This window comes from Mizuhopecten yessoensis, unplaced genomic scaffold, assembly GCF_002113885.1.
Source record: "Mizuhopecten yessoensis strain PY_sf001 unplaced genomic scaffold, ASM211388v2 scaffold8131, whole genome shotgun sequence".
NCBI classification, from domain to species: Eukaryota; Metazoa; Mollusca; class Bivalvia; order Pectinida; family Pectinidae; genus Mizuhopecten; species Mizuhopecten yessoensis.
This window is the reverse complement of record NW_018407394.1, coordinates 188,980-207,244: the sequence shown is the minus strand read 5'-3', so window position 1 is coordinate 207,244 and position 18,265 is coordinate 188,980. Positions and strand designations below refer to the sequence as shown.

General features: G+C 35.0%; 1 protein-coding gene across 7 annotated transcripts in view; it reads left to right on the top strand.

The window, feature by feature from the left end:
- Positions 1 to 18,265, top strand: part of LOC110455083 (dynein heavy chain 1, axonemal-like) — a 93,328-nt gene that overhangs the window by 70,472 nt on the left and 4,591 nt on the right. For all 7 annotated transcript variants that reach the window (XM_021505022.1, XM_021505020.1, XM_021505021.1 and 4 more), the window contains 5 exons: positions 2,940 to 3,110; positions 3,838 to 3,968; positions 4,990 to 5,134; positions 6,654 to 6,749; positions 8,040 to 8,150. In XM_021505022.1, coding sequence (XP_021360697.1) covers positions 2,940 to 3,110; positions 3,838 to 3,968; positions 4,990 to 5,134; positions 6,654 to 6,749; positions 8,040 to 8,150 — 654 coding nt within the window. The remainder of the gene's footprint in view (positions 1 to 2,939; positions 3,111 to 3,837; positions 3,969 to 4,989; positions 5,135 to 6,653; positions 6,750 to 8,039; positions 8,151 to 18,265) is intronic.

Genomic DNA, 18,265 nt, shown 5'->3' with positions numbered 1-18,265 from the left:
CTTTACTGATGGTATAACTACAAGTCTACACAGCTGCATAATTGCACACCAAACTTTTAAAACCTCAAAATGAAAAAGAGAAATTCACATACCATTTGTAAGTAAAGACAAGATTCGTAAATTTTACGATATTCTGTAAGGATCCGTATTTATACCATCACAGCTGTTTATGTTGTGTACCTATAGAACAAGTCTATCGCTACTTGTGTAGAAAATATGGGTAGACATATAAAGGCTATATGTATAATTCTACCAATTTAAAATTCCATCCTTTAAAAAGTTTGTTGACCTACTTAAACAAAACTTCACTGCATGATGTTATTTTTCTAAGTGAAGTTTTTAAAAAATATACAAGTAAGAAAATTATTGTATCATTTGCAATTACGCAAATATTTCTCAGTTATTAGAAAAAAGAATTATTCAGGTCGACACATGCGCTTTTAAAGGATGGATAAGTCCTATCATTACCTAGCTACTAATCTCTAACTTACTTCCCAGATTCAATATTCTCTGTACAATTACCGTTCATACAAAGTAATATAATTTGAAATTAAAAAAATTATATTATTTCAGTGCCACAATCTGGCATTGATGTGAATGTAGTTAAATCTTATTGAAAATTTTAATAGTGAAACAAATTTATCTGAAGAACCAACAGGAAGTGTGAAATTTGGTTGGCTTACTTGCTGTTTAATATCGTTTTTGAATGATTTTCAGCCATGTTTAGGCCTCGACTAGAACTCTTGTTCAGTCTAACATTTAGTTTACTCCTGTCTTTTCTCCGTGGCTTTCTCTGTAGTGAGGTTCCGTATAAATATTTTTCTGTCTTTTAGACTCCTGCAGGAATTACATATCTATAGAAATATCATACTTTTTTTGATATTTCACTTTTTGGCCTTTTGATCTCATTTTCTGTCTTTTTCCGTTTTGCTTTTTCTTCAGCGCTTCACATATAGAGTACTACAGTAGTATACATGTAATATAACCAATATGGTAGAAATAAAAAAAAAAATGAAAAATAAGGAAAAAAGCTTGCACATCACTGCATATAAAATGTATCTACATATAATGATCAAATCAACACTTGTATCAGTCACTCTCTTGAATATAGTAGATAATCTCATCTGCATGAACAGATGAATAAAACTGTAGTTTAGAAGAAATAAACCTTGTTATTTCAACTTTCACTACTAAATGCATGCCTTTACAAAATTAGTATTTAGCAGGAAATTAGATTTCACCTGAAAATTATTTCCACAAATCTATCATTTTCTGAAGGAAAAAATATAGATTTAGACATAAAATATATATGTGTATAACTGTAGAATTTAGAGAGATTAAGGGAAAAAAAACAATATTGTAGAATATATTCTCTGTCGAAAATATTCTACATGTGTGTATGAAGAGTGTGATTGATGTTGAGAAAATGAGCGAGAATCTAACAACAACTTTAAAAACAGGTAAACTATTGCTAGAGTAAGTAACTTTTCTCTACACTGGTAAATATACGACTTCATTCAATTTGAAAAAAAATTATTATATTTTTTGGAATGTTTTTATTTAATTGGTGACTAGCTGTACTGTAAATACAGGAGTTTGCCCTTGGGTATAGTTTACCCATCTTATAAATTGATAAAAGTTGTTTAATGTTTTTTACTTCAATTTTTTTTTAATTTATTCTCTTCAAATAAAAGTACATACTACATTATCAAAGAGATAATGTTTTACATCAGCCTTTCCAGTAACATATATATTATTTGAGTACAATACGATGAAAAAACAGACCTGGACATGTATTTAAAGAAATGAAATGACAAAACACAAAAAGATCTTCATCTTTTTGTTCAAAACCAAACCAGCTTTACAAGGCATGGATCAAAAATTTCATCAAATTAACAAATTTTAGATATAATTTGGAAATTTATTTTTTACAAACAAAACTTTGCCTGCTTATACCAGTATTGTCTTTCTAAAATAGGTTTTATTTTATCAGATCAGTTTCCACAGACTTTCATAATTTGTGACTTTACAGTGATAGAAGAAATAATAATAATATGACAACAAACCATCTCCCATTTAAACCTGTTTGAAAGAAAACCATTATTAAAGATTTCTTATCAATAAAACACTAATAGATTAAATTTTGATTAGAGAGTATAAACTTTACTAGAGATAATTCACAGAGGAAGATCGTCAAAGGAGTAAAGAATTTGTTGGGGTGCCAGGTGTTCTGGGAATTTTAACAGACCTATTCATGTTTGATTTTCACATGTTTTTGCGTGTTTGAGATTTGTTTTGGCTAACGCTATCTGATCTAACTTTTGGTTTGGCTTCCATAACCCGACGAACCCCTGTGTGTTTTATATATACACCCTGTTGGCTACAGTATATGTATGTAGTATGAGGAAGGGAACAATCATCAGGATAAGGTGTTTCTACATACAAGAAAACCCAATTTCATCCATGGTTGTATCTTTTTCCTTGCTATGTACATATAACTAGATAACCCTTAAATATTGTTTGACATTTTTTTCAATTTCTTTTTAATTCTCAAAGCAACTAATCTTTAAGCAAAAAAAATTAAAAAAATGACAAATTGTTGAACAATCATGTTAAGACAGTAATGAGAAAGTGTTTGTATCGGTAAGGTTTTATGATCATTACCTAGTACTGCAGGAATACTTCACTGTCAACCAGATTTTCAGAAAGCACCTGACAGTAACTATTAAAAAATTTATCAACTCAAATATCATAGATTTGGTCACCAAAATATGTGTATTTGTATTGTTTATTAATGACTTATTGACAATTTTAATCATTTCGGACCCAAAAGGAAAAATTATTAATTCTGTTTGTCACCTATAATTAAGTACTTGCTTTAGCTCCTAGTGTTGCTAGGTAGCACTATGCCATGCCATCACAAGCTTACTTTTTCGCAGGGATATATGGCATACATCAAAAGCCTGCCCATCAACGACAACCCGGAGATGTTCTCGCTCCACGACAACGCCAACATCACATTCGCTAACAATGAGACAGGCAACTTGTTGAATGGACTGCTGAAGCTGCAGCCCAAGACAGCTAGTGGTGGAGGCAAATCACGAGAGGAGGTGAGGAGCAGGGATCTGTCCACTTGTTTATGTTGACACAGCGAATATTATATCAGTTTATGTTGACATGGGGAACATTACCTCATTTTCTGTTGACACAAGGAATGTAACCTCTATTTATGTTGACATGGAGGAACCTTGTCTCAGTTTATGTTGACACAAGGAATGTAACCTCAGTTTATATTGACATTGAGGAGCCTTGTCTCATTTAATGTAGACACTAGGGAACGTAGCCTCTATTTATGTTGACATGGAGGAACCTTGTCTCAGTTTATGTTGACACAAGGGAATGTAACCTCAGTTTATATTGACATTGAGGAACCTTGCCTCAGTTTATGTTGACACAAGGGGATGTTACCTCATTTTATATTGTTCAATGAGGAATCCTGCCTTAGTTGACACAAGGGACATTTATATTAAGTTTATGTTGACACTGGGGAACACTTTCTCAGCTTCGTGAATAATTACAGTGGAGCATCTGTTTTCCAGCCTCCAACTTTCTCAGCAAATGTGGTTGGATCCCTCCACTGGAACACTGGTTGAGTAGTGAGGCTGGCTTTGCACCATAAAATTCTCAGTTTTTCTTTATTTGGTGCGACAATTCCATTTTTCAAGAGTTTTTTTGGCCACATCATAACATATTTTTTTTAAAAGTCAAAATTAAATCAAAATACTATAATAAACCTGGTCATTCTACAATGAGTGTACTGTTTGACTATTTACTTAGGTGATGGAGGAATCAGCCAAAAGTATTCAAGCCAAGGTGCCCAAGGTGGTTGACATCAACATGGTGATGGAGAAGTACCCTGTGGCATACGAACAGTCCATGAATACTGTCATCATCCAGGAGGTCATCAGGTAGAATCTGAGTTACCAGTACTTAATGTGGCAATGTTGTTATGTTTGTATCTGTTGTTATGTTTATCAGTATTAGAACCTTCTTTAACCAACATTTTTCAGTTATTGGATGAATTTGGAGAAATTGTCTACCACAATATTTCAGGATTCATTTCACATCAAATGTCTAATTTTGGTGTTTTTGAATTTGATATCTGTGTAAATCAAATAATGTAAATTCGCAGTTCACTTGCCTTACATGAAGCTACCACAGTTCACTTGCCTTACATGAAGCTACCACAGTTCACTTGCCTTACATGAAGCTACCACAGTTCACTTGCCTTACATGAAGCTACCACAGTTCACTTGCCTTACATGAAGCTACCACAGTTCACTTGCCTTACATGAAGCTACCACAGTTCACTTGCCTTACATGAAGCTACCACAGTTCACTTGCCTAACATAAAGCTACCACAGTTTACTTGCCTTACATGAAGCTACCACAGTTCACTTGTCTAACATGAAGCTACCACAGTTCACTTGCCTAACATGAAGCTACCACAGTTCACTTGCCTTACATGAAGCTACCACAGTTCACTTGTCTTACATGAAGCTACCACAGTTCACTTGCATGCATTCATAATACTGTGAATGTGATTTGACTTCCGGTGATTTGTGACAAAATTTCAATTGTCATGTCATCATTGAAATGTAGGCAGACAACTTTGGAGATATGGGTCAGGGGCAGTTCTTATGGTTGAATAATTATTTACAATATGATAAATTTCTATCTAAATAGAAATAGAAAGCAATGAGTGATTTTATATTTATACAATCAAACTTTCTCATGTGACTTCCTCTATAAATTCCATTTTAAATATGCCCCATTGTAATAATTTCATTGTGATCTGTATTTAGAGACCACCTGCATTAAAAGACCATAATACCCATAATTATTATTTCTCGTAATACAGATTTAAGTGTACAAGCTGTATGGTATACAACAACAGTTTTAAGACAAAAGCATGTATGTTTATTACAGATATAACCGGCTCCTCGATGCCATTCACACAAGTCTGGGAGACATGCTGAAGGCTCTTAAGGGTCTGGTGGTCATGTCTCAGGCCCTGGAGGAGATGGCCAACAGTCTCTACAACAACATGGTGCCCACTATGTGGTCCAGCAAGGTCAGTGTGCAGCTTCTGGGTTATTGTTTAGACCTGTATTTTACTCCCTCCTTTCACTGAATTCTCTCCTGTTTTACCTGTTCAAGATTTCTCTAACCCCCCTCCCTAGGGTATGATTTCTCTAACCCCCCTCCCTAGGGTATGATTTCTCTAACCCCCCTCCCTAGGGTATGATTTCTCAAACCCCCCTCCCTAGGGTATGATTTCTCTAACCACCCTCCCTAGGGTATGATTTCTTTAACCTCCCTCCCTAGGGTATGATTTCTCTAACCCCCTCCCTAGGGTATGATTTCTCTAACCCCCTCCCTAGGGTATGATTTCTCTGTCACCCTGTAGGGTATGATTTCTCTGTCACCCTGTAGGGTATGATTTCTCTAACCCCCTCCCTAGGGTATGATTTCTCTGTCACCCTGTAGGGTATGATTTCTCTGTCCCCTGTAGGGTATGATTTCTCTGTCCCCCTGTAGGGTATGATTTCTCTGTCCCCCTGTAGGGTATGATTTCTCTGTCCCCTGTAGGGTATGATTTCTCTGTCCCCCTGTAGGGTATGATTTCTCTGTCACCCTGTAGGGTATGATTTCTATGTCCCCTTGTAGGGTATGATTTCTTTGTCACCCTGTAAGGTATGATTTCTCTGTCACCCTGTAGAGTATGATTTCTCTGTCACCCTCTATGGTAAGATTTATCTTTTACCCTGTAGGATTTGATTTCTCTATCACCCCCTAGGCTATGGTTGCCTTGTAATCCCCTAGGGTATGACAGATGGCACATGAAAAGGAACACAAAAAGTCACAAGGAAAGACACATTATGTCTAAAAATTCTGGCTTTGGTAAACATGATGTCCTGTGACAACCCTCCTACCTCTAACAAAGGAACTGGGCCTGTGACAACCCTCCTACCCCTAACAAAGGAACTGGGCCTGTGACAACCCTCCTACCCCTAACAAAGAAACTGGGCCTGTGACAACCCTCCTACCCCTAACAAAGGAACTGGGCCTGTGACAACCCTCCTACCCCTAACAAAGTAATTGGGCCTGTGACAACCCTCCTACCCCTAACACAGTAATTGGGCCTGTGACAACCCTCCTACCCCTAACACAGTAATTGGGCCTGTGACAACCCTCCTACCCCTAACAAAGTAACTAGGCCTGTGACAACCCTCCTACCCCTAACAAAGTAACTAGGCCTGTGACAACCCTCCTACCCCTAACAAAGAAACTGGGCCTGTGACACCCCTCCTACCCCTAACAAAGGAACTGGGCCTGTGACACCCCTCCTACCCCTAACAAAGGAACTGGGCCTGTGACAACCCTCCTACCCCTAGCAAAGTAACTGGGCATAAAAGCAGTCACTTTGTTTGTCTTACAAAACCACTTTTGTCTCAACTATATCTTCTTATAATGAGCTGTTACTGTTAGTGATATTATCCTTCTCTCACTTTCTAATAATTTTATTGTCCACTTCAATGCTGTGTTCCATTTACTTTACCAGTAATGAGGTCTGATTTGTTTATCTACAGGCCTACCCATCTCTGAAGCCCCTAGCGGCTTGGGTCATTGATCTCCAGACTAGAATGGTCTTCATCAACAATTGGATTGAAGAGGGAATGCCCAAAGTAAGTGATAATACATTTACTTCACCACAGAGTAAGTGCTTATACATTTACCTCACCACAAAGTAAGTGATGATACATTTACCCCACCACAATGTAAGTGATAATACATTTACCCCACCACAAAGTAAGTAATAATACATTTACCCCACCACAGAGTAAGTGATAATACATTTACCCCACCACAAAGTAAGTGATAATACATTTACCCCACCACAAAGTAAGTGATACATTTACCCCACCACAAAGTAAGTGCTAAAACATTTACCCCACCACAAAGTAAGTGATACATTTACCCCACCACAAAGTAAGTGATACACTTACCCCACCACAAAGTAAGTGATACACTTACCCCACCCCTTGATGTATTGGCTACATGTTCTGTATTACAGGAAGGAGTAATTGAAAGAGTTCAATTGGAACTGAATGATATTCTCAATAAAGGAGTTAAATCAGAATAACTTTGTCAAGACAAATCTAAGGAAGATCCCTCGTAATTCTGACAGATTTTACATTAATATCCCTAGAACTTTTATTTAAATCTTCCTATTTTTATGTCCCAGTCACAAAGTGGAGTGGGCATCACATTTTTCAAGTTTTTAACCTCGGTTTTTCCATATGACGTTATTGTTAGACTTCACATTTATTTAGCTCAATTACTTTAATACTTGATGTCCAAACATTTACATGTGAACACATCTTAGCTCATTTTCCCCTGAAACTTCATAATGAACTATTCCAACCTTTGAATTTGGAGAGTTCAAATGTGTCTTCAGCGTGAATAAGTTTTGGAACACTACATTGGTCATTGTGGCTTAAATTTTCTGTTTTGCTGACTTTATTAAGTCTTTGTGTTAAGTTCCACTTCCATCAAAGTAGGAACTGGACTTGAATTACAAACATTTTCTAGTGCTATTTCATTTGGCAGTGAATGAAATAGAAGATGACATACTAATAATATGTAACTATGAAATAATAGTGGGGGCCGCGGTGGCCAAGTGGTTAAGGCGTCTGACATTCTGTTATCACTAGCCCTCCACCACTGGGTCGTGGGTTCGAGACCTACGTGGGGCAGTCGCCAGGTACTGGCCGTAGGTCGGTGGTTTTCCCCCAGGAACTCTGGCTTTCCAACAACACCAAACCTAGCACGTCCTTAATTGACCACATATGTAAATAGGACGTAACACACAAACAAACCAAAGTTTGAAAAAATATGTGTTTCTCTCATTACATCACCAATATTTTTCTGTGTTGATCTACATTTTTTGTACATGGTCATCTCTTTTTTAACAGGTATATTGGATTTCCGGTTTCTTCTTCCCACAAGCTTTCCTCACTGGAACTCTACAGAACTACGCCAGGAAAAGTATCACCTCCATTGATATCATTGCCTTTGATTTCCAGGTGAGTGGTTTTATCTTTGAAATTTTGTCAAGGTCATTAATAAAGGTCAAGGTTAAAGCCAAAGGGCAGGGGTCCCTGCACATATGTGAGCAATTTATCTATATTTAAAACATGTATATGCTCTCTCTTATCATAAACAGAACCTTGTTTTCACTAAAAACTACCTAAGGCTGCTATAATTCTGATAAGCCAAGTAAGCACCATGCCACGTATAATTGTAGAGACATATTTTGTCATTGAATTATCTCCCCTCCCCTGATTTTGTTATCCTCACTTGATCTAAAGTCTGTCCATCTGTCTCCAGTCTATATATATATATATATTGAGAGGGTTTCAGCCAATTTTGTTTTGAAATTTCTATGAGGGATGGGAATTCTGAATATCACTTTCAAAATTTTAAAAAGTAATACCGGGTAAGTGCTACTTACAAAAAAGGAGCAGTATCTATTATTTTAATTAGACGTTCCTATTATTTTTATTCCCCAAAAAAGTATGTTAGTGATCATTCAGGTTGTCTCTGTCTCTCTATCTGTCTGTCTGAAATCCAACTTCGTCCAATATACTACTCCCATAATATAAAACAGATTTCAACGATACCACACAAACCTCTTTTTACTATTAGATTAACCCGTGAATGATGTATATCTGCCATGTTGTTTTAGCTCCTTTCCAAAGAATTTTGGCCCTTGATGTAGTTATCTTGCATAAAAATGCACACCCTCCTTCATATGTATTATTTTGTGTCATTTAATTTCATGAAGTTCTGATAATTATCAAACAAATTCTGTATTAAAACACTTTGAATATTCTCCATAAACACCCAATTTCAATAGGGAGAATAACGCATTGGGGAGCCATATATTATGTTGGGGGGGTCATTTGGTGGCGATTAGGTGCCTCTAGACATCATTTGTTTTGGTAATTTGAAAAGGTATTACGATTGGTTAATTGATTATACTGTTATCATTATTTAATTAAAAATTGTATTCAATGAGTAGTTATTTAGCTGCATTAATCATTGATTAATTATTACTATTTTACATTATATTGATTTCCAATATGTTTTCATACCTTTTTTTTCATTAAAATCTTGGCAATTAAGATTGATCAGTCTAAAATGATATATCTATGTTAATATTGGCTTATTATTTAGATTTATAGAGGGGTGTTCCCTTGATGAACTTTAACATCGGAACAGTTTGTCCTCAGTCAAAACATCTTATGATGTAGACATTTTTAATTATCATTAGACTGAAGGCACAGAGAGTCGTCTCCTCCATGTGTATCTCTAAATGTGTATAACAAAGGACATTGATATATATGTGATCAACTCGTCTTCTAGTGTACCTATCAACACCAAAATAATGTTTATAGTAGAAGAGAATTTTAACACGGAGGAATATAGAATTCAAAATCACTTTAAAATAGTTTAATTTAAACATTTTCCCCAATGATCTGACTCCATTTCGTATAAACCCCTGGTGGTAAAATGGCATGTATGGACTTGTACGGATCCCGAAGATCATAGTGTGGTTTGGTAGCCCGAGGCGGCCCGACACATCAAGATGGCCTCCATATAACTCAGTGGTCGCTGGTTGACAGTATTATGTATTGTTGGCAGATTAATGATGAGGAATTATTCGGTATAACACAGTCAAACATGATTTTCCCCACATACACAGCTACTACAGTCGTTTACAATCGGAAGCTGGGATAACACATTGTTCTGACAGGAAATTTTAGGTACTTAACATAACAATATAAATATCAATGGATATTAAATTACTGTATATATAATAGGCTGTGACACCAAGAAGTTATTTCTTGTAAATGATGTAAATATGAATTCCGTTTTGTATAATATTTCTCAAACAAAAAACGTAATTTATGAGCTAGGTGCTGTACAAATTCAGTTTTACCTAAGTTATAAATCTGCCGTGGGAAGATTTTGTGAGGTCGCCTGTGGATAAATAAATTGGCTGTTGTTTCATTTTTTAAATTCATAAAAAAAAATTGTTTTGATTTGCTTAATCAAGCAGTAGTAATAGGAGGATAATTTGGTTAATGAGATCATTAATTACCCTGTGTGTGTTTAGAGTATTTCTGTAATGTGCAATATTTACATATGATTAGTTTATCTTGCAATATCTTTCTTATCTACATTTGAAAAGAATTCATTTTGCACAAGATACAATGAAATTTCTTAATGAAAAATTAATTGTGAAATAAATGATGTAGAAATTCTCAAGACTATAATTTTAATTCAACTCATCAATAATCTAAATTATTTCAGTTATACTTTGAAATTTTCTTTACAACTGTTAAGTGTTTAACATGGTGAATTGACTCAGGTTTCTTAAGATCAAGAATTGCCCAAGCCCAGGCATCCAAATCTCAGTGCTTTGAAATCATCTTCTTCAGAACTGTAAATGTCATGGCTTTGAAATTTGATTTTGAGCATATTATCTATGTTTGTTCGGATCAGGGTGTATGGATCATGTGTTCAATGTCAAAATATCAAAGGCAAGCTGTTTACATTTGTGATTTTTTTTTTTTTAAAGCATTTCATCTTTTTTAAAGTTTGTTCAGTGTAACCATGTCAATCAGTCCAGGTTTAATGCATTTTTAGATGATTTTTTTCAAGTACAAATTTAAATGATTGATATTCTTTTTAAGTATGCACTTACTTTTAAAATTTCTAATTCTGAATTTTGTATGCAAGTACCTCCTGGATTAGACTGTCACATTCTGAAATTGGATCTTTTGTCCTGCTTTGTACAAAGTTATGGTATTTTTACCATTTGTTCTTTGTCTGTGTCACATTTTGTATGTTCTGTCAATTACATTTGTTTAATTTTGTATGTGGGTACTTCCTATGGTCAAGTGTCATGTACTGAAATCGGGTAATATATCCCATTATATACAGAGTTATTTCCCTTTGTTGATACCGGAGATTGCCCAGAGGTAGGAGATTTAGTAATGCTCGCAGTACTTTGCCTCGGTAACTTTTTTTTTTAACTGCAACAGCTTTTGTCAGATCTGATAAAAAATACAAGACGATGAAGCAATGATTTGAGGGTTGATTGATTCAAATATAAAGTAAGCGGTTTAAAACAAATAATCACCCTAGCACCATTCAAGCTGTTACGTAGATCTATAACTTGTGGCGGTAGAAAATCTATAGATGAAGGAGTTTTCTTTTCACATCATCAGTGCAGTAATTGCCTAGCCAACATCTACAGATTTACAAAGAAAAAATAATAAGAAAATGTTGATGCTACAGAAAATGTGGGATCAATGCACTTTTGATCAATATAGTGAGGTAAAACTTAAAAGTAGATGTTTAGAATGGTTTAATAAAAAAAAAAAATGTGCTTTGGTTCAATAGTTGAGTGGTTCGTAGTATATGGGACAACAGCTCCGATTCAGATCTCGAACATTTTACACCAGAATGAATCCTGTATGTAATTAGCCTTAGGGTGGTCGGGTGGTGCAGTGGACAACCCACTCGTATTTCACCATGGTGGCTTGGGTGCGATTCCCCGTTTGGGACCAGTATTATATATCTTTCTGGTCTAGACAAGTCCTCCCCAATCCTCAGGATAGCGTAACGGTACCAAAAATATGAAGGACTTCTGTAATTATTTAGGAAGATTGTGCTTGTTTGACTTTGTTGCTGTGAATCGGTTAATTTTTGCGTACACTTTTTAGCCGCTAATGATTTCTTCATGAGGATGTTGATAATACATAATAGCAGATGTATATGTCATGTATATGTCATGCTTAACCTTTTCACCCTTATGTAACTTTAATAAACTCTACCATACATTGATCTGGATGATTCCATTATGGTTTGAAAGGGTTAAACATGCCTGACAATTCTCAATTATATCACAAATTAATTCGAAAATAGGTTTTTGTTGCGAAATATAGGTCATTTATCTTAATCCAAGCAAAATGAGATCTGAAGCATTGTAAGTCATGTGAAAGTGGCATGGAGGAAGGAGTGCACATGTTTCAAATCTATAAATTTTCCACATGAAATGTTTGTATGTAATCGGCTGACATGAACCCAAACACCAGGCATACTTATAGGGTATGTCCGTTTCTTTAGTTTCTGACTCACTTTCAATCCTGTATGCAACAGATTGCAATAGACATGTTGATGGATACTGTTTCACAACAGTCTGATATCACTTGTTACATTTTCATTTTATTGATAAATAAATAAAACTAACAAAATTGAACATGTGAATTCTGATCAGTCCCAAGTAACTGAAGTTGGTTGTTCTTAATCTAATATCTGAAATAATCTCATTTCTCAATTTCCTCATTAATCATTTAAGATATCTTGTTAAATTGATATCTCGTATAACTCTTCAATTTCACAGATTTATATGGTGTCCCGATTTCCTAGGTATCTATAGGTTCAACTGTACTTTCACACATGTGTACAGGAAAAGTATTGCAAAGTTTTTCTCCTGATGGTGACCTTTGTATATAATTAATGCATTCTAGAAAATCAGACTGAAAATAAGTGAAATTCAGTGTAAGCCTAGGTTATATTGAAGCTCTTTGTGTCAGCATTACTGCGAACAATTGTCATATTGAGGTTCCTTGTGTACATGTATATAATATGTCTGCCTTAAGGCTTACCTTTCAATACGGTCATCACTATTCATTAGTAACAAATCGTTGAACAGCAGTAGTTCACTGCTCCCAATGTGTTAATTTATTTCAGCCCTTTGATTTAATTTCCTTCATTAATTTATGGAAGCACACAACAGCTAAAAACATTAATTATTTCACTGTTTTGTGGGTTGGGGCCAAGGTTTTTAGTATTTGGAATCAGTAAAAAAAACATTTAACAAAGAAAGCCGAGACCCACCAGTGAAATCAGCCAAGATTGTCCTTGATGAACTGAAAGAAAACCATTAACCATATTTGCTGGTTTCCACATGGTATTCCTTCTTAGTACAGTACATCACCTCAAATTCTGTACTTTGGTATTGAGCTGTTCTTTGGACATTGCTTGGTAATTATACAAATGTCATTTCCCTCACCTCAATCACAAAAAATCTGTAGGATTCAAACACACAGCCTTTGGAACAGTAGCCATCTTCTCATGTTTCACAACAATTATGCCTGTGATAGTTAATTTAAGATGTGATTTTATGTTGAGCAACCATAGTAAATCAAGTAAGTCTAGCACACACATTTGCGGAGAACTGCGACATTGAGTATTGCATTTTTAGATGTTCTGCACGTTTATTTGAGAAATGTATTGATTTGATTTCAGCAGTACTGTTTAAAAATCTCTTACGGATGTTTCCTGCAAATTTGTCTTTACAATAATTTTGATGATGGTAGGATCTGGGATTAGGGTTGGGTGACTGATGATTATAGTAAAATCAATACATTTGATAAACCATATAGGAAGATTTAGCCCTATACTGCACCCAGTGTCATGCATCAAATGAACCCCTTCCCTTGTATAAAAAAAATACCTCCCTATCAAAAATTTGATAAGGGACCCCCTTTTTGTAGGGGGGTTACATTTTATGCATGACACTGGTCAAAATAAATTTGATGAATAAATTATAACTTGTATACTAAGCAGTCAAGGATTGATATACATTGACAAATTGTATGTTTTCTGTTAGATACTTATGTCACAATTATGAAAAGATTGTTTAAACATTCAAAAGCATAGTACCTGACTCAGTTGGGGTCAAGTGGTCCAAGAGGGAACCCAAACTCCCCATCATCCCCCCATACCCTCAACAAAAAACTGGTGTTAAAAAAACACAATTTGTCAATTTTGATGGAAAATAACTATTAAATCAATGCTTTAATTTTCCCACAACATCACCGGTTATTATTTAAAAACTGTAGATCTTTGCTCTTAAATGGGAACAATTTTTCTTTTATAGTACATGTATGTTGATATTCATACAGATTATACTACAGTTTCTGAACATATCCCAATAATTCATAAGTATCTTGTTTTTGCAATGTTCCTGGTAAGCATATACTTGGGCCCCGAGTTAAGATTTTTCTGTAGGGCTATAGGGAAGTATAGTTGATCAGGGGCCATATGATCAGACTTGATAGGGGCAAGGGATTACACCTGATAAGAAACCAGAGGTTCATGCTCCATGTAAAGGGGCAATTGAGTGAATATACTTGATAAGGGCCAGTGGAAGATGTTTGATAAGGGACTAGGGGGAAACCTTGATGCATAAAGGCCAGGGAAATTGAACTAGGAATAGTATAAGGGGCTAAGTGGTTATAATAGAGGAGAATCTAACCAGAGTAATTTGGTATAGAGACCAAAGAAGTATAATTGGGTCCAGAGTGAAATTCTTAATAAACTTGGTGCTTTTTGTAACTGATATAGGACCTATATGTTATACTCCACAGAGGCCAGACTTACTTTAATGAGGACCAAAGGAGAATACTTATCCATTTTGAATACCGTTTGATAAAATTGAGCTTTAAAGAAGCATATAATTTGTTTGTTATATGAAGATAGTGTACAAAGTACAAAACATAACAATGATTATATCTTGGCTTTGAAACCCTTACCATGTTGATAGAATTAGAGATTTTGTGCAAACATTTCATCAGAAATGAACTTGAATTTGGACAAATGTGTATAAATTGACGGCAATCCATCACATGCAAACAGCTGTGACTATGTAGAGTAGATCCGTGCTGCTGTTCACAAATCCTATATACTAATGCTATTGATGTTGATTTGAGCTGAAAAGACCACGGTAGATGTACAACATCTGTTGTGTATTATTAGCCCTAGGATTGTCGTTTGTGTGTCGTCAGTGGATTGTCGTCATCGGGCGAAATCAATGTCACCTGTGACCACTGTCGTGCCGGGTCTTTGTGGGACTGTCAATATCTTGGTCGGATGGACACTTGGTCTACTGGTTTGTGGGGTGATCTTGTTTACCAGTACATAAAATATTGATCAATCCTTGTCAATAATATTCTCCAAATGTAGTTGTTATTCTCTGAGCGTTTAGCTAAAGTTATATTAGACAATATATGTTATTACATCATATACAGGCCTAAGTAGTGTTTACCACAAAGTAAATAACCACAAGGCATGCATACATGTGATGCCTCCCTTTTTTGTAGGGATTTTCCCTATATTTTACTTAAGGAACTGAAACGTCCTCTAAAGAATCAGCATATCCCTGTAACTGGTTGTAGTGTTAGAAATTCATGATTTTTAAAAGCTTGCTTATAAAGATGGTTCTCTTCTGTTAAGCAATTATTTGATCAGCAGTAATAACGTCAACAAGTAATGAATTTTGTTCATTATTACAATAGAATGCTTGCAATCAAAATCTCTCTACCAGAAACTCAATCTTCCTACCAGTGGGAGAGATTTTCCGACCTAGTATGTGTTGTTCAGTCATCACATGTATGGGCATGTGACAGTGCAATATACATTTGATAAATGGATATCTATAAATATAGGGTGAAATCCAGGAGAAGTGGTAGGGGGGGAATTGATTGTAAGCTACCGATAGTCTACACCTGTTGTTTATGATATAGAGGAGAATTAATGTTAACATTATTTTGGTTTGAATGTTTGTGTAAGTTCTTTATGACCGCTATATCACTGTGATATTTTGCATGTAGATGTTTTTTTGGTTAATGTTCACGTACTGTAGATATGGAAGTTTTTGCATTGTTAATTTTTGTATTTTTTTGGCTTAATTTGGGTTTATTTCATCAGCTTCACGAACATTTTGACACACCTTGTATGATGCCATCAACCAGCAATATACACATTTCCACTCGTAACGAATCAAAATGCGAACATTTCTGCACGCAAATGTTTTACGCAAGTACTTTTGTGTAGAAACATTCACTTACAATGGAAATAATTTTGTGTAGAAATTTTCGCATTCAGAGTATTCCATGTTTTACCACAAATAAGCCCATGTCTGGTTTATCATGATTACGTCCTGATTTGAGGCGATGCCTCTAGTGACCGTTTATATACGACAAACCAATCTGGTGACACTGTACTTTGCTTTCACCCCTAAGTAGCTGAAGTAGATTCTACCTTGCATTTATGAGGATGAGTCCATTATGGTCTACAGCGTTGAAAGGGTTAGTGACATTAAACTCGGAACTATACATCTCACCTAACGTTGACATTTTGCAGGTTATTTTTATGATTTATTTTGTTTCTAATTATAAATTCAGGTTTAGCTTGAAATGTGTGATATCCGAACAACAGTGGAATACTGCGATCAGACAGATATATATTCTGTGCATTATTGCATTAAGGCATCCTGTCCCAACATTTTCCAGTTATATAAATAGTCGACCTTTTGACCCCCAACAACAGTTGTTGCAGTAACTGACCAGCCAGTTCCACAGTAATTGCAGCAGCGATAAATTATGAGAAAATATTACATTTTCAGTGAAATCTTGTTGTTCAGTCAATATTTATACATATATATTGGGAGAGGGTCTAGTAAGTTGTAAGAACTTGTGCCCAATCCCTTTGACTATTCAGTGCCAATAAAATATGGTTGAAATGAATATTTATACAATAGAATTTCGGCATTATAAAGGGATTTTAGATACAACAAATTAGACTTGTAAACCATTACAGTATATATTGTCATCTTTTGTCAAATAAAAATTTGGCATTGTACGGATTTGGCAGAAAATTTATTAGAATCTTGCAAACTAATAGAAGAGAGAGAAAAAAAAGGGAAAATGGACCTTGGAAAGTAGTGTCATCTAAATTAATGACCAAAACAAGATTGAAGCAGTTATTATTTCATAGTTTATTGATGAAATTAATATTAAGCAAATTTAATAAGGAATATATATATATGTTAACTACTTTGAACATATAATTTGATTTAAGTCATTAACATTTAGGTTACCAGTATATTAAAATTTCTTTCAGACGGTTGTGTTGGCAGAAAAAAAAAGATTAAAATTTCAGGAAATATGTCTTTACCAATTGATTTTTTATTGATTTCAACTCAAACCTTTAAAATATTAAACATTAGTGTTCAGAAATGCCTGAAAATGCTTACCAAGTGTTACGTAATAAAGGAATTCCTTTGTGTTTTTTAACTGAAGTGTATAATGTGAAATCAATATACCTGACATTTAATACATGCCGTCTTAAGTTTTGCCCGTCTGCTTCAATCCTATTAAAAAAAAAACGAGATAAAAAAGGCGCATAGTTTATAGTCCTGGAGTGTTGAGGGTTTTTAAGTTAAGGCCAAGAATGAGGAAAACTTGTACAGTTAGCAAAAAATGTCTTGTATTATTGCCTGACAAAGTTTCCACATATTGCCTGTAAAACTATGTTATCTCCCCTGATCTAAAAATCCAAGCATGCTTTTTCGAGGTTTTTGCAATTAGAATTTGAAAATGATTGTTTCCTATTGAAAGAATTTAATTCAAACTATCATTTTCAAATTCTAATTGCAAAAATCTCGAAAAAGCATGCCTGGATTTGAGATCACATTAATTTTTTTCAGTAGGAAACACAAATTAAAGAAGAGTCTTGTAACAATTAAAACATAACATTTCATTTTACACTGCAGTTGTGGTTAGGAAGTCTCATATACATTATGGCAATGAAAATATTAGACCTTCCATGCAAAAAAATAAAAATATGTTTCAAATGTTGACATTCTTTGATTTCACTGTGCTGTGTGGATTGCTATATCTGTCCTTTAGGATATACACGTACAGATGATAAAGATGTACATGCATGGTAGCATTAATGAGTGAAACTGTTTGGATATCTTTGATACAGGTAATTCAGGGCACAAACAGGTGAGGTAGAGGTAAATTCGTGAATAATTTTCATTTCAGGTAAAACTAGAAACTGTTTGACATAGGGGGTAATGTATTTGTAGGTGTATATTTTTTTTAGGTCACCTGAGACAAAGTCTCAAGTGACCTATTGCGATCGCCTTTTGTCCGTCGTCGTCCGTCGTCCGTCGTGCGTCCGTAAACAATTTACATTTTCGACTTCTTCTCCAAAACCCCTGAACCAATTTCAATGAAATTTTGCAGGGACCTTCCATGGACAAAGGTCAACAAAA